This window comes from Pezoporus occidentalis, unplaced genomic scaffold (genome assembly GCF_034315485.1).
Source record: "Pezoporus occidentalis ecotype Australia unplaced genomic scaffold, CSIRO_AGI_Poc_V1 ctg21, whole genome shotgun sequence".
NCBI classification, from domain to species: domain Eukaryota; kingdom Metazoa; phylum Chordata; class Aves; order Psittaciformes; family Psittacidae; genus Pezoporus; species Pezoporus occidentalis.
In genome coordinates, this window is record NW_026913964.1 from 7,173,965 (window position 1) to 7,190,933 (window position 16,969).

Consider the following 16,969-nt stretch of genomic DNA (forward strand, 5'->3'; position numbering starts at 1 on the left):
TGGAGAATTCTAGGAGCACTGGTAGAGCTCGTCTTTTGGTTCAATTTCCTCCCAGAGGAGTCCCACTTGGTATTTCAACCAAAGTACTGTAAGTGGAGGTAATCAGGAAATTCCTTCTGTGCTGGGTTTATGTGCAAGATTTTAATAGCTGTGGTCTGCAAGTATAATCTCTGAGAAGAGGCATGGGGCTGCTCAGTGCTGGACGCAGCCAGCTCAAATGGACCCACAGCTGGCTTAAACTGAGCCCATCAGTGACACTGGCGATGCCTCTCTAAAAACATCTTTGAGAAAAAGTCAAAAACCACTGTGCAGCACCTGGGGCAGAGAGGGGACTGTGGGGAGCAACCATATACACCAAGGTCAGAAGGAAAAGGAGGAGCAGGAACAGAGATTCTCCCGTACCTCATGGAGAGGACCATGGCAAAGCAGGTTGTCCCCTTCCAGCCCATGGAGGACTGTGTCGGAGCAGATAGCCACACCGCAGCCAGTGGAGGGCCCCATGCTAGAACAGGTGGATATGCCCTGAAGCTGCAGCCTGTAGAAAGCCCATGTCAGAGCAGTGGAAACGTGTGAGGTGGCAAAGATGCAGTGCTCCAAACTTGAGTGACAAAGCCCCATTCCTCCTGCACTGTTCAGAGTGGGGAGGAGGTAGAGTTGGGAACGAAGGAGTGAAATTGAACCTGGGAAGAAAGAGGGGGCGGAGAAGAAAGGTGGTTTTGGTTCTGTATGTTTCTCACCATTGTACTCCACTTGCAATTGGAAACAAATCAGTTTTCCCCAAGTCAAGTCAACGCACCACAGCTTCAAAACCATTGTCCTGATACAAGCTCAAGTGCCAATTTAGACATACCTTGCTTTTGTGATAATTTTTCTTAATATTGTGTGTGCAAGGCTACACCTTGCCAATGACTTTGATATTAAAACATGTCAATATGACACTTCTGTTTGTCATAGGTAATGTCTCGTTGGGAGGAGTATATCAGCAAAGTCAAAGTTAAGGGTGGAAAAGTGCCAGATGTTACGGATGTCTCCAGTTTCTTTCCTTTTCACCAGTATTTTGCAAATGCTCCTCAACCAGTTTTCAAAGGCAAATCCTACGAAGAAGATATGGAAATTGCTGAAGGGTGTTTTAGACATGTTAAGAAAATATTCACTCAGCTTGAGGTAAGGCATGAAACTGTTAAAGGTAAGTGGATCTGGCTAATCCTATAAAAAACTTTACACAGTTCCAAAATTCTCCTTTGCCCTGTATCCTCCAATGAGTATGTAACTCTAGGCAGCCTTATTAGCTGCTAAGGTGAGAATTTCCACCTTTGGGTAATACTGGCATGTTTCACAACAGGCACAAAAGTCTAATTTGTTTTATTTTGATCTTAGGAAGCAGCCATTCTGGGTGTTCCATTTTCATTGATAAGGTTACTGGGGTTGGTTTGCCTATCACTGCTCCTCTCATCCTCACAGGGTCTTTGCATTTCCAGTGAGTTGTCTTTAATCAGGTAACCTAGAAGTAACTTAAATGGACTATCTTCTGTTTTTCCCAGAATTGCTTTAGAGGCTTTTAAAAGTCTGGGTAGAGGTGGTCTGTGTATCATTTAGTCATATTAACTTAAATGGTCTTCTAATACTGAATTTGATGTGGTGTTATAGTGGAAAACAAGAAGATACAGTACAACAGAATTTTGGGGGATTCTGAGGGGGTTCCTCAGAATTGATTGAATAATTGTCTGCAAATTTGTATATGCCCACAGATTGCAGAATTATTTGTGTATTTAAAAGATTGTTTTTTGAAATACTGTGATTTCCAAGTTTAGCATTAAAAATTATTCAAAATGGGATTCCTAGCAGTAGGTACCTTCAGAACTTGTCTAATTATATTAAGAAGGTGGCCAGATACTTGAAGTGAATACATTTTATAAGGAAAATTTTTTTGTATTCTGACTTTCACGGTTTTCTTCTCTTGCATAGGAATTCAGAGCATTTGAACTTCTCCGCAGTGGCCTGGATAGATCCAAATACCTGTTGGTGAAAGAAGCAAAAATCATTGCCATGACTTGTACTCATGCTGCTCTGAAACGACACGACCTGGTTGAATTAGGTTTCAAAGTAATGACTTTTTTGTTTTGGTCCCCACCCTCTCTTGTATAAACTTTTTTGTCTGTACTAAATCTAGGCAACTAGGTTATTTTGAGTTGCTTTTTTTGTACTAGTATGTTTCAATTTTTAATTTTACTGAAGAAAAAAATAAGTAAAAAATAAGATCACTTCTAAGTTACTTATATAAAAAAGAAAGCTTAATAGTGTAGATGATGATCTGCAGTGATATGACTGAGTAATAAAATAAAGGCAGAAAAAATGGCCCTTATAACTTCACCTAAAAAATGAACGATTTGATGAAAAGGTACTATGATGCAATGCTGTTCTCACTCTGCAGTATTAGCCATAGATATTAATTTAGTACAGACTTGTATGTGACAGTAGCCAACCACAAATAACTTTTAGTATTATTTTTCTCTGATAATGCCCTGTATTGGATCACAAAAGCACTCTTTTTTTGCTTCAGTGCAAGGGTACCAACATAGTTTGATCTACTGCAGAAAGCTTTTCTGGATGGGTTGTGTGATGTGGGAAGCATGTCGTGATTCAGTCATGGATTCCTTCTGAATGTAAGCCCTGGTTGGTTGGTACAGATCTGCTATTGATGTGGTAGGATTTCACCCTCTGACATTTAGTTTTGGTAATACTGATATTTTGCCTATGAGGTAAAATCCTGCTGTAACTGTTCCACCTTTCAAAAATCAAATAACTAGTTGATGTCTTCTTTTTTCCAGGCTGAATAACTATAAATTTGTATTACTTGCCTGATGGACGTATCTCTTTGTTTCATTTTTCCCCTCAGTATGACAACATCTTAATGGAAGAATCTGCTCAGATTCTGGAGATAGAAACCTTTATACCTCTCCTGCTGCAGGTTAGACCTGAATCATAAAATATATTACAAAAAATGTTAAATGAAAGTCTGTGAACAATACAGAATATTTAAAGGAAAATACCTTGTGCAGAAAGTAACCTAGGACTGATACTTGCCATGTGAGTGAACTTTCACTTTGCTCTACAAAGTTGTCTATCCTTGGGTTTTGATGATATGGAGTAAGCTAATAGTTCTAGATATATTGGTTTTATTGACTAAGTAGTAGGATTAGCAGGCTTTTGTTTTGAAAATAAAAAAGTGAAGATACTTTATGTAAAGTAGTCCTGGCTTTGTTATATTCTTTGTCATTTAATAGTGATTATTTCTGATTGTAAAAATTGTTAAATTTTAAATAAGGGCTATTAGGTATGGGGTTTGTTTCCCAAAAGCGTAAGGTTTACATAATTGCTCTGTGTCATCTGTCTGTTTATGGCGTTTGGTCAGTTTCAGTCAGGATTAAGAGAGAGAGATACCAAGCACAGACAACTTCAAGGAAAAGAGAAGTTGAGGAGAGGAGACCTTCTAATTGACATTACAACTCCACAGAAAGAAAACAAATGATTACTGGCTCTTCTTTTTCCCAATAATTATACCTTTTATCTGATCAATTGGTAAATATTTAGCCCAGAATAAGCTGCAGCTTGTGCTGTGTTTGGAAAGCAAGCAATTAGTAGATAAAGGAATGCAGATGTGATACAGTTGAATGAAAGTCTTGCAGCTGGAAAGGTACTGCTAATGCAGGGAAGGAAGGAAGGGAACTGGAGCTAACATGGAACAGGGGATGTTTATAGCATAGTCTTTAAGAAGCCAGGTAGCAATAGCTCTGTTATGTAAGGGATTTTTGTAATAGATGGCCAACACTGCTACTTCTGAAGTTGAGTACCTTTCCTTAAAAACGTTTGTGCTGATCATTCTAAGCTCAAGATGCTTGGACTTTCTTGACATTTTTTTTTGCCTCCAGTAAGGATTGTGTGTGGTTGCTTCTAGCAACTCCTCTTTTAAGAGCTAGGGGATTTAATAAGTAAAGTAAAATGTGCTTCTTGCGCATCTGTCGCTCTGCTATCTCTGTAATCTGCAGTCATTGTAAGATAAAATTTCACCTCTGGAAGTATGGCCTCCCTCAGGAGCTCTGGGCAAACTGTACCTGTGAATCAGTTCGACGTGTGGAAAGTCAGTAAAACTGAAGACAGTCTACTGTTGATTTGATTCTTACTCTAGTGGCTTTCTGAAAAATATGCAGTCTGCATTTCATACTCTCAAATTAATATTCTCATATTGTAAAATTAAGTTTCGTTTCAGAAGCTTTGCCTGGAGCAGATACTTTCATTGAAAAGCAATAAATAAAGTCTTCTAAGAAAACCACATCCAAGCTTTTTGATTTTCATTCTAAAAGAAAATGTGTATTGAAAAAGGCATGATAGAAATTCCATGAAATACTGGATATATTTGTAATTGTATCTCATAATTTTTCATTTTGCTCTGTTCCAGTGGATATTAGAACACAGTTGCAGGAAAATAACTATGGGCCTAGCACACAAAAAAATTTGCATGTCTAAGTTGCTTTTAAAGCCCAACTCCTGTTCTCAGTTGCTGTTTAACTCCATAGGTTTTTAGATTTTAGGGATAAAAATGTAGTACTTTATACCTTGATGTGTTTAAAGACTGATGACTTTTGATAATTCTGAGCAGGCAGGCAACTAATTCACCCTATAAACCCCAAATACTGCCTGAACTCTGAACAGGAACACATACTTGTCCATCTCATTTGGGTGTCTGGAGAGCAAACCACTGGAGTGAGGCTTCTCACAAATTGTGACACAACATTGTACTGCAGTGCTATGTAATGATGAAATTCTGTATGGTTTTTACAATGCTTTTCATTGATTATGAAATTACTAGACTTAGTGAAATAAGCATCTTAGAGTGTTTTTTAAATGGTTGAGTGAACATTGAATAACCAGGTGCATCAGGCTGGTGAGGGGAAGTAAGTGTACATGAACAATACATAAGCTGACTGTTTCATCATAGAGTCATATTCTGTGTGTTATTCTGTGACGTTATTTACAATAGCTATCAAAATAGACCTTGAAAATTGAGGATTGTTTTGTTTTCTTTTTTAACAAAACCTGAAGAGCTAGGCTTACAGAGTAGTACTTGATTTCTTGCACTTACAATTCAGAATAAGAAATTTTTAAAAACAGAGTTCTTTGCAGAGCTCTTTGTGATTGAAATGGCTGATCAGAGAAGAATAATTATATAGACTAATTGGTCTTCTCAAAAGCAGTAGCCTTTTGGGAGGGGATAAAATAAAATCTTTTCCCTTGCCATTGAAAATAATTTCCATCCACTTTCTTAGTAAGGCATCTTTCGGCGTGGTGAGCTGGACAGTCCAGAATTCAGTTTTCATTCTTTACTCTCTTATCAGAGAGGTCTTCATTTCTTTTACACTTCAGGATGGCAAGAAAAGGAACTTTAGTCTTTGTCTTGAGTAGTGCTCCTATGGAGAAAGGGAAATATCACAGAAGTGTATAACAAACATGGCTCTGAATTGTAAAACTTGCAGGTGAAAATTTCAGAATTCCAGTTCTACACATCTGTTCCCCTTTTGTCCCTATGTTACAATGTGCTTCCATGAGTTCTGAAATCATGAAAGAGAACTCATGGGCTCAGCAGTCATTGCTGAGTTCTGTCAGTATGTAATTTAGGTAGACAAAGGATGATGAGGAACTGGAAAGAGATATACCAAACATACTGAAGAGCATTCAGTCCAAGGGCCAGGGTGGGGATTTAATTAGAGGCTCGTTCTGGTCATGGAAGAGGCCATGTGAGAATTCCAGAGCTAAACAGGTGAAACGCATAAACTACAGAGACACTTGAAAGGTTGGCTCAGTTTGTACCTCAGGTACATGAGCACTAAAACTGTTTCAGATGCTGCAGGTAGTTCGTATTTGCTATCTTGGAATAAAAAAAAAAATAAAAGGACTATTGTAGGGTAACACTACTGTGTTGAAATCAGATTTTTTTTACTATAACTTCTATGTATTCGTGCTTTTTTCCCCTCCTTTTGTGTTCTGACATGTTAACTTTGACTTTTAAAACAACGCAATATGGCATACTGATATTTCTCTACTATTTTAGTAGATAAACTTACCTGTTGCTTTATAACAAACAGGAGTTTATGTAAAGCACTGCTTCTTTTTCTGGTAGTAGATTAGAAAGAAGCTGTAATACTCTTTAAAATGACTGCAGCTCAGTGTAGCTTAAGAACAAATGTTGAAATTTAATGCTCAGACTAAGCCAGTTTGACTGCTAATGTGTTGTAATTGAGTACCTCAGTTACAGTGTAACAGTTACAATTCTGTAATTGTTTAATTCTAGAACCCCCAGGATGGATTCAGTCGTTTGAAGCGGTGGATTATGATTGGTGACCATCATCAGCTGCCACCAGTCATTAAGAACATGGCATTTCAAAAATACTCCAACATGGAGCAGTCTCTTTTTACACGATTTGTTCGTGTTGGAGTGCCAACTGTTGATTTGGATGCTCAGGGAAGAGCAAGAGCAAGGTGAGACATACAAAATGTCATGTCTATCCTATAAGAAAATACAAAGATAAAAAGAGAAAAAGTACACATATACTTTTGGAAACTTTATTTTATTGTTAGGACAGGAGTTTGCAAAACTGCTTTGCTGAAATACAATCAGATTTATTTTCCTTTTTTGATAATATAATAGTACTCTGCTATTTTATGAGTACTTTAATGAAAATCATATTTAAAGGAATTTTAGTAGTCAAATTTTGTTGGTTTTTTCTTTACAGGTGAAACTTTTTAGAAGCTTCCTTTTCTGAACTCATATATTAAATATATTTAAGGCCAAATAAATACATTATTTACTTAGAGTTGTATATATAATATTTCCCTTAAATTCTGCAAAAGAGTTCTTTTCTTGTACTATTTCAGCAGAGCTTCAGCTTTTATTGAAGACAGTCATGTTGTCCACCCAAGAGTGTTAAGCCTTTTTTATATATTTAAAGAGATACAGCATCTCTGTAGTACGATAACTTTTTTTATCCATGTATTTGTCACTTTACTGTGGTAATGTAGGTGTTTTATTTATTGTGTAAATTGCATATTTGCGGGGTTGTAGTAAGAAGGTAAAATAAAACCAAAGAGAAAATTACTCCATATAAAATCTTGCTACTCTAAGTTTAGTTTTAAATCCTGATTTTTTTTTTTTTTTGTCATAAAATGAAGGCGAACTTATTTTTTTTCATGTAGGAATTGTTGGGGGTGGTAGAATATTATTTTCTAGTCATGAAAAACAGTTCAGTCTGATTTTAAAAATGCAAATTATAGCTGAGTATGGTGATAAGTTTATTTTGCCATCTGCTATTTTGCAACATCTCTGCAAATTTCTTAGAGCAGAATTCTATCACTTCATAAACCATTTCATCATCTAGGATTTTTTCCATACCTTCCTATGCTTTGTCATAGGTAGCTTCCCATGAACTAACTGCTACTTTACCTGGTCTGGATTTTGTTGTATGTTTGTGAATGAGGCATTTTGGTTATATTACTGTCTCTATAAATACCAGAGGTGATTTAGAAATGGGTAGATATCAGTAGCTTCCCTTCATGTCCCATGTTAATATATGGCAGTATACAAAATAAGAAAATTCATTTCTTTTTTGCAATAAGAAACTTTACAGCAGATAATGCTGAAAATCCTTTTTCTCCTACTCCTTTTTTCTTGTGAAGAAGCATTAATATTCCTTAAGTTTTGTTACCCATGGAAATTCCTACTAGATTTCTTTGCACAATATGTACCCTTCAGCGTAAGTCTGATCAAGTAGAACAGTCTCAAGGCTGCGTGTGCTGCACTGAAGTAAAATCTAAAGCTTTCTGTGAGACATAACCAAACAGAGTTTAAAAACTTAATATTGTTGGATAGCTTGTACAAGTGCTTTCGTTTATATACATATAGCTGTCCAGCAAAATTATTTTTTCAATTGAAAACCTGCAGAAACATTAATGTTGAAAGTAATGAGGTGTGTGCATTTGAATTGTGTTGAATGAGTTGAATTGAGGGTTTGTCTCTGTGTGTTTTTGAACAGTTTATGTAACCTTTACAACTGGCGTTACAAGAACCTGGGTAACCTGCCTCATGTGCAGCTTCTGCCAGAGTTCAGAACAGCCAATGCTGGGTTTTTGTACGACTTCCAGCTTATAAATGTGGAAGATTTCAATGGTGTGGGAGAGTCTGAACCCAATCCTTATTTCTATCAAGTAAGAGAAATGCTACATATATACTTCATTTAACCTAGATATCACATGTTAAATCTGCCATGAAGACAATCAAAATACAGTAAATGGATGTTTTAATTCATGTTCTCAGATAATTGAGTCATGTGTGTGCATGATTCTTTTTCTCCTTTTAATGAGTTTTCAGTGTTGAAAATGGTGATATGTTTTGCTTTTTGCTCAGAGTGATTGACTTTACTTGAGATCTGTGTTTTCTCAGTGTTTTAGGAGGAATGAGATTTGGTGTATAATTCGTTACAAAACATTGTTTTTGGCCTATAGCAAGTTAAATACTGCTGTGATTCAGCTGTACTGCCATGATAGCTTGGTAGCATTTCCCCTGTACATGAAGGATCAAAGATTGAAATTAACATGGAATTAACACCTTAAATTTTGCTTAAAATTGTGAAAAGCAAACAATGTGCTTTAAGATGATAATACTCATGGTCATTTTTTTCCCCTGTTAAAATCATTGAGTTATGTTTATGTATTTTTTTCAAGATATGTATCTGTATGTTTTGCTTGAGTTCCTCCCACTTTTTTGTTATGCAAACTAATGTGCTGTTAGTGAAGAAAACGGTGGTGAGCCATGATCCACTTTATCTTACTTCTAGGTTGAGGGCACAGTTGTTTGGAGGGAAGAGTTTCTTTTTATTTTGTTTTTATGCTATATTTGTTTTTAACAATGTAATGTACAAGTGTTAAAAAGTTGTCCTGTGGAACAGGAATAGTTGGAGTTACTGCCTTAAAAATGGGATTCTGATAATTGAGAGTCTGAGCACTGGTTTAGACCACTCCTGGGCCAAAGAAGACTGGGAACATTCATGGAAGAACACTGACACCTTTATCATTACAACAGCGATTTCATGAGCAGGCTCTTCTCATATTTCCTATAGGGTTTTGGGAGGTTTTTGCAGGGGAGAGGGACTTTGGGTTGTTTTTGTGGTCTTGAGGATTGAGAGATACTAGTAGAGTATGGTGGTGGCATTGCATTGTTTTCCATGAGGTAAGATTGCAGCCATTTATTATTTATTTATGAATTTGGGCATTTCTGTCTAGACTTGGAGGATTAAAATTTGTAGAATAGTTTTACACCCACAGGTGTTTGATATGCCTGGCAACTGCATTTTCCAAGTAATGCAGAGCCCACTTAATAAGAAAAAATAGCCTAGTCAAACATACGCCAAGTAGGGATAAGATTCCCAGTATAAATAGAGCAGGAGTAAATGTCAGTAATTGAGAGCAACTTTTTAACACGAAAGATAATTTTTGTTGACAGAAAACGGATTTAAACAGGCTGTGAATAACTTTAGTCCGGAAGTTTTGTCCTGTTTCAAATAGGCAGTAGAGTGATGCTTTGGGAAAGACATTGTTCATTATCAGTAATGGCACAGAAAAAATTGCGGTATACAAAATGTGAAATAACAACTGGTCATTTGAAATTGAATAGGCTTGGCCTGCAGTAGAAATAATCAGGTTTGATAATCCAGATGTCTGTCTCCTAATTAATAGTCAAAAGGAGTTTAGTTACTCTAGTTCAACTAGTTCTTACTTTCAGCTTACTCGAGAGTGAGTCATTTTCAGGCTTACTTGAAATGATGTTGTATTGGTGCTAAGTGTTTTTTAAACCCTTGTATTTCAATGCAGGTATCTGCAGATTACCATCTTCTAATACTTCTTAACAAATAATAATTTCACAGTTTTACGTAATGTGGGACTTTGGCATGTGACTTTTTAAGAAGGAAAAAACCAAATACTCTTGTTGATTGAGCTGTGTAATACAGTTAAGTTGGTAGTTCCTTTTGTATATAAGGCTATAAGTACATAAATAAGTACATATTTAATTTTTAATGTGTAAATATTTAATGATTTAATTTTTAAACAATTACTATTATCTTTAACAATTATTAAACCCTTAGAATTTAAACTTGTTGAAATAACTGGGAGCTTCTGGGTAAATACTGGAAAGTGTCAATCAATGACTAACAATAATATTGATGTAGATATTTTCAGCAGTTGTCTCAAAAGGAATCAGAATTAAGTTATTAAACCTATTTGAGGTTCTTTAATCCTTTCTTTGCTCACTTAATAAAAGCCATTTTGAAACATCAGATCTAGAGACATTTTAGCTCTGAGATTTTTCTGATAATGTCATAGGTACTACTCTTTCCAACTTTACAGATTGAGTAATCCCTTCTTTTTTCTTTAAGAATCTTGGTGAAGCTGAGTACGTTGTGGCACTCTTCATGTATATGTGCCTGCTTGGTTATCCTGCAGACAGGATAAGCATCCTGACAACATACAATGGACAGAAACATCTGATCCGTGATGTCATTAATCAGCGGTGTGGAAATAATCCACTGATTGGACGGCCAAATAAGGTGACTTTGAAAATATGTTGGTCATTGCAGTGATTCTGGTTTGTTTGGTTTTAAATTGTCATATTATACAGCAGGCTAATCTGTGAGATGCACAGATTTCTGTGCAAGTATTCCCTGGTAACTACACATTTATTAACTTACATTCTATGGAATTTTGTAAAGTAGTGCCCTTGTTTCTGCCTGTTTATAATTTTTCATACAAAGTGAAGTCCATGAAGTTGGAAAAGGTATAGACCACCAGAGACAGAATAACTCTTTTGTCATTTATTTTGTTCTCAAAACCCACAAATCCCCAAACCCACAGCTTTTAACAAGATCCACCCAGAGTAGAAATGCTTTGATAAAACATATGATGGATGACAAATCTGATGAAACAAAAAGTATAGTTGTAAAAATCTGGTGCTAATATGAAGGTTTAAACTCTATAAAACTGATGGCTTTCCACAGTCTTTTGATATTAGCATTCCACTGTTATCTATCTGTGTTGAATAAAAATGTAAAAGAAACAGGATACAGTCAGACAAAAGCTGCTCCCAGCATTTCCCAAAAGGAACAGGCTGATGATTTTTGGTTAGCAGCCAGCTAGAGTTAAACCATTTTCTTTTCCCATTTATTGCAGTCTCAGTCCAAAGTTGATATTAAAATTTTGGTGTCACATTTTAATTGAAATGGCAAGATTTAAGCTATGGAGGTTTTTTTCTTGATTTTTGGTTCTCTAGGTAACAACTGTGGACAGATTCCAAGGTCAACAAAATGATTATATTCTCCTTTCACTAGTGCGTACCAAAGCTGTAGGCCACCTTAGGTATGTGACAAGATACTCTTGTAATGTCATTAAACTGCATGTTTTCTGTATCAGAAAGATTGTTTATAATACATTACATAAGAATGTTCAGTTATTTGCATGTGTAGTGGAAATGAAGTTTAATACTACGTAATGAATGAAGTTCAGACGCACTTCTTTTTATAACTGTCTGGTACCCTCTTCACAACCACTTTATCATTTAGTAATGGCTGTTACACTATAATTAGTTTATATTACTGCTGATAGGCTGAACTTGGTTTCACCCTTGTAGAACGATAGGAATGTAATACTTGTTGAACAAATGCAGGCTTAAATTTTCTCATGGATGCTTTCCTGTAAGTGAGCTTTTAATTTGTTTTTGTATCAGAAGATTTTGATCACTGCAGTCACACAGATCATCTAAGTAGTTAGATGAGTTATCAGACTCATGTTTACTCATTCAGAGATACAGAAATGCTATTGTGATTTGTTCTCAGTGTTAACCTGTAAAGTCTAGGGAAGTAGTAAAGGGTGATTTTTTTTTAATTATTTTATATCAACCTTTCCTTTTACCAGTGTGTTAAACTGATATACATACATACACACACAGAGATCTATATAATGTTTCTAGGATTTGGAAGTTATTGAAACATATTTCCTTTATTTAAGGCTTCTGTATACTTCTAGTTATTTTTATTGCAACTATGTCATCAGTAAAAAAGAACATAATTGGGTTGGTTTGTTTTCTGAAGGGATGTCCGACGATTAGTCGTTGCCATGTCAAGAGCTAGGCTTGGGCTTTATATCTTTGCAAGGGTATCACTGTTTCAGAACTGTTTCGAGCTAACTCCAGCTTTCAGCCAACTCACAGCTCGACCGCTTCACCTCCATATCATTCCCACGGAATGTTTTCCAACAGCAAGAAAGGTAGGAACAGCTGCTCTGAATTTTGTGGTCTGTAATGGGAGTGCATGTGTTTGCCCACTTTTAAGTGGGCTATAAGAGGTGGAACTGCCTTCTTTCACAGAATCACAGAACAGTCATGGTTGGAAAGGACCTTAAGATCGTCTAGTTCTTTGCTAAACCAGTGCCTCTTTGATAGTTATGTCCCTAGAGTTAACTGCTGTCATAGTACGCACAGGCTGGTTTTAGTTGATTTTTCCACAAAATGTAGTTATCAATATAACTGTGCCTACTTTTTCCTAAATTCTGCCTATGTTAAGTGATTCAATGTTTTTCTCTTCTGAGAAATAGGTTTTTAGTGTGTTACATAATTTTGGTCTTGTTACAAAATAATCTTACTTCTCAAAAAGACCACAAAGCTAATAATTTCTCATTGAAAGAGGTAAAATTCTGTTTGAGTAATTCAGGATAACCAGTTAATTTATTTTTATTGGCCCAGAATTGCAAAACAGTTTTGTTGCTGAGCTAGGTTCATAAATATAAAAATATTATTTGTAATACTGCATTAGATCTTGAAGGAAAAGGTTTTGTTAAGCATCTAAGCAGAGTAGGATGCTAAATGAAGAAGCAGAAGAAAATCTGCTTTGCTTTATGGAGCTTTAAGGAGTGCCTATATGAAATTCAAATTCAATTACAGATCTTTCCCTGGTCTTAAGTGTTATTGACAAGTCTGGGAAGGAGCCCTTCACTTGAAACTTTGGGGTCCACTGTGCAACAAAGAATGAAGTATGCATAGTAAGTGAGGGTGATCCAGAAGGAGCTGGACTGTGGTGGACAAGTAGGCCAAGTCCTAATCTGATTGTCAGCTATTTGGCCTTTAACATGCTAAATGACTCAAGTCCAAAATGAATTATGGAGTAAGCATCAAAACCCAGCCTTCCCCAGCCCTTGGGCTGCAGTATCATGATTAATCAATTATTAATCTAAAGAGTAAGGCACTTAGTGTCTTTCCAAAGAGTTCAGGTTTGTTTGTTTTTTTTTCTTTAAAAAGTATTTTTTAATTTTGGGGGGTTTATGTTTTCTAACATAGTTAAATAACTTTTGAGTAATGGTTGTTTTGCTTTGTTGTCTACTTTTTTTTCCCTTCTTAGAATGGAGAAGGACCATCTCACCAAGTACATGTTATTAAGAACATGCCACAGATGGCTAACTTTGTGTACAATATGTATATGCACATGATACAAAGTACACACCACTATCAACAGGTAAGGACCTTTTAACTCTTGGAAGGTGTGCATTTAAAATAAAATTGATTTCTCGTAAGTGACAGATGCTGTTGAGGTTTGAGTCTGTTCCTCAATATCAAACTTTCATATATTAAATTTCTTTTTCTCTGCAGTTCTTACCCAGTGAATCTTGCATTTATTTTTTTTTCTCTTCTGAGAGGCATAGCTTCAGCCAGATTTGAAGCATTTTGCTACCCAGAAAAAGCCTTTGCCAGGTAGACAGGATACTTACTATTTTGGGGAAGTGCTCTAATTATGTCTGCTGTAAAGAAAAGGGGATAGGGAAAGAGGAGTGACACTATTAAAATCTCGTCTTCTTGTAATTGTATATTTTTAAAGTATGAAAGCTCACACTGTTCTGTTAGAAACCCAGCCCTATGACAAGATTTGCTCTGGAGTCAGTTTATCTAATATAGTTGGAGATCTTTCAACCATGCGGATTTTATGTGATGAAGCCTCAGCGGACTATGCAGTTGGTCACATTCAGATGCAAATTAATAGCCCTGTCAAAACAGACAAGGTCATGAAAAGCAGATGGTAGTCTCTAAAATTTTACTAAAAGATGGGTTTGCTTGACACCTTATCAAATATGGACCCAATCCTGTGCTAATACCAGTTATTCTTTTTAGATTTCTTATTTTGTCTATTGCTAGCTAAAATTGGTTACAAAACTGCAGCTTTCCTACTGCGGCAATGAATCACATTCTCCTTGCAGGCAAAGCCAAAAAAGTGAACAAAAAAAAAAAAAAATAGGAAAAGAAAATGCAGGTATTAAATTTCTTTTAGCCTATATAGTACAACATGGTATTTTTCCTTTTCTTTGACACTGGACTTAAGAGTAGTAGTCACAAAGCACAACATCTAACTGAATCACTGAAGAAGTCTTGAGTTTGTATCAGGATCCTAAAGGATCTTTGGTTTTGAAATACGCTTTTTCTGTGAACAGATGGATTATAAAAAACAGTATGGTAACTTCAGAGTCTATAAAAATGCTTTTCATATCTCTGCTGGTAGTCATAATTGCTTCAAAGATTTGCCTGTGCTTGTCAGAAATTTGTAATATTAGTGTCATCTAATTGAAGATAAGACATCACTGTAATTAAACACTCAATTTGTCATGTGAAGCTAAGTTGCCTTTAAGGAAAACAAAACTGAACAGTCATCCATAGGAGGTTTATTGAGCTTTCGTTTCATTAAAACGCTTCATAGTATTCCAAGGAAATACCCATCCTGTCATTAAATAATGTAAGGCTGCAAGAAGTATGAGGGTTTCTGTACAGCCTGGAGTTGTATAGCTGTCATCCATACTCTTCAGCTAACTGTATGCTTGGTATTACTTTTTTTCCAAAATCTGTAATACAGCTACCATTGCTGCTTATAATATTTTGCCAACTAATTTTTGTTTGCAGGCAAAAGACTTCGAATTTATGGATGTACTATGTGAAAAAATACCTAACCATTGCTTAAAGTGTTACTGGAACTTGTGTTGTTCCACATTTACAGCTGTCGGTGCAGCTCTAAGTACAGATAATGTTCATATAGCATCCTGTAAGATGTTTCAATGGGAAATTACTGGAATGACTTGTTGAAAACAGGCTTATTAATGGCCTCAAAAAGCAAGTTAAACATATCTAGGAGTTAGTAATAGATGAGATTACGGTAGAAATGTGATTGTTGCTCCAAGTAGGGATTTACCATAACCCTATTACTTGTCTGGCTGTTTGGGATACTGTGTTTGATAGCCTTTAATTGCAAGTACTGAGTTTTTAACACCCTCTTTCAGGCAAAAAAAATATGTCTAATAAGACTGTTTTGGGGTTTTTCTATTTTCATATAGGAGTTAAGTGCCTACAGGTGATTAAGGATTCTAGATTGTCTTTGTTGTTCAGTTGTTATCTAATGCAAAATCCTAACTACAAGGTGAACAGTTCAAGCTAAAAAAGGAATATATGCCAAAATAGATGCATTTCTAAGAACTGAAAATCCTTTATTTTTTTAATCATCTAGCGTTTACTGCCCCCACCTGCCATGGTTGAAGAACCAGAAACTACTCAAACTCATGAGTCTGAGATAGAAGATGAAGTGCAAGATATGCAAGAAGATGCAGCAGCAGAAGAAAATAAAGCAGGAGAAGAAATGATAAAGGAAGGAGAATTGAAAGTGGATGAAGTGGATGAACATCGAACAATGCCAGAACACCCTGGAAGAGACAGTGATAGTGGAGACAGTGAACCCGAGAATGAGACTGAAAAGTGATTCACATGATGTTTGTCCTCTACATGTTTTGGTAAACAGATAAGGGAAAAGACATTTAGGAATAAAATTGCTAATTTTACACTGACTTTTTAAAATGTCTGCTTGTGTAGTGTGACCTGTTTGGTATATTTTTCATGTTATGGACAAGCAAAATATTTGGCAGAAGTTCTACTGAGTTCCTATCAATATCAGTAATGTAATTTGTTTGATGGCCTCAAATGATACACAATTTCCAATTTCCTTTTCATAAGCTATTCAGTAAAGATGCTTTTTATACCAGTTTTGAATATTTGACCTTTAATTCAGTCACTGAGTTGTCCATTAAATCTCACTGGTTTAAGTATATTCAATACTAGTCAGACACTCTATAGTTTCCTTAATATTCTGTAATGGAGAATTCCATGTACAGAGCTGTGCTGATATACACTGAGGTGGTATTTTAGGCATAGGCTCAAGTTCAGTAAGATATTTAATAGTATGTCTATGAGACGTGTGAATTACAATGGGACTTTAAAATGTTCAGAAGTTTTATTGAATTGTGACCTCAGCAGATTCTCAAAATTTCATAAGGCTCAGGTACTTATAGCAATTTCTCACTGTTGACTTCTGATGCTGTTTGTAATTCATAGATGAATTAAGGATTCAGCTTTTCAATAGCACTGCTTTTTAAATTAGTGTATTGAAATAAATTTCTCCTGCTGTAACAGGGCACAGTAATTGCCCAGGATAAAGCCAAAGAGGAAGAAAAATCAAAGTAATTCCCTAACTGCAGGATTTGCAAAATATACAATATTGATATTAATGACATCATGGTGGAGTGGTTTTTCTAGGGCGACTTCTGAGTGTACTTCTTTCATAAAGTAATCAGAGAGAGTTTTTTCCCCAGGTTCATTAAGAATCTTGGCAAATTGCTCAATGGTTCAAAGAGACTTTTGGATTTCCAAGTGGATTTTCAAAGCAGTAGCCTTCCCTTTCCCTTACTGCTGGCAAAGGGAAAATGGTGGTGTGCTGCAGTTGTGAAGCTACCAGAAGGACTTCCTCGATAAATTGACTAGAGAATAATTAAATTGACTTTATAAGCTTTTATT

The 16,969-nt window shown here is 35.8% G+C and overlaps 1 protein-coding gene across 1 annotated transcript in view; it reads left to right on the forward strand.

The window, feature by feature from the left end:
- Positions 1 to 16,686, forward strand: part of AQR (aquarius intron-binding spliceosomal factor) — a 49,904-nt gene extending 33,218 nt beyond the window's left edge. Inside the window, exons 26-35 of the mRNA XM_062619356.1 lie at positions 955 to 1,164; positions 1,966 to 2,103; positions 2,897 to 2,968; positions 6,347 to 6,534; positions 8,085 to 8,256; positions 10,482 to 10,652; positions 11,372 to 11,457; positions 12,189 to 12,363; positions 13,491 to 13,604; positions 15,633 to 16,686. Of these exons, the coding sequence (XP_062475340.1) occupies positions 955 to 1,164; positions 1,966 to 2,103; positions 2,897 to 2,968; positions 6,347 to 6,534; positions 8,085 to 8,256; positions 10,482 to 10,652; positions 11,372 to 11,457; positions 12,189 to 12,363; positions 13,491 to 13,604; positions 15,633 to 15,881 (1,575 nt within the window). The 3' untranslated portion in view covers positions 15,882 to 16,686. The remainder of the gene's footprint in view (positions 1 to 954; positions 1,165 to 1,965; positions 2,104 to 2,896; positions 2,969 to 6,346; positions 6,535 to 8,084; positions 8,257 to 10,481; positions 10,653 to 11,371; positions 11,458 to 12,188; positions 12,364 to 13,490; positions 13,605 to 15,632) is intronic.
- Positions 16,687 to 16,969: the final 283 nt, after the last annotated feature.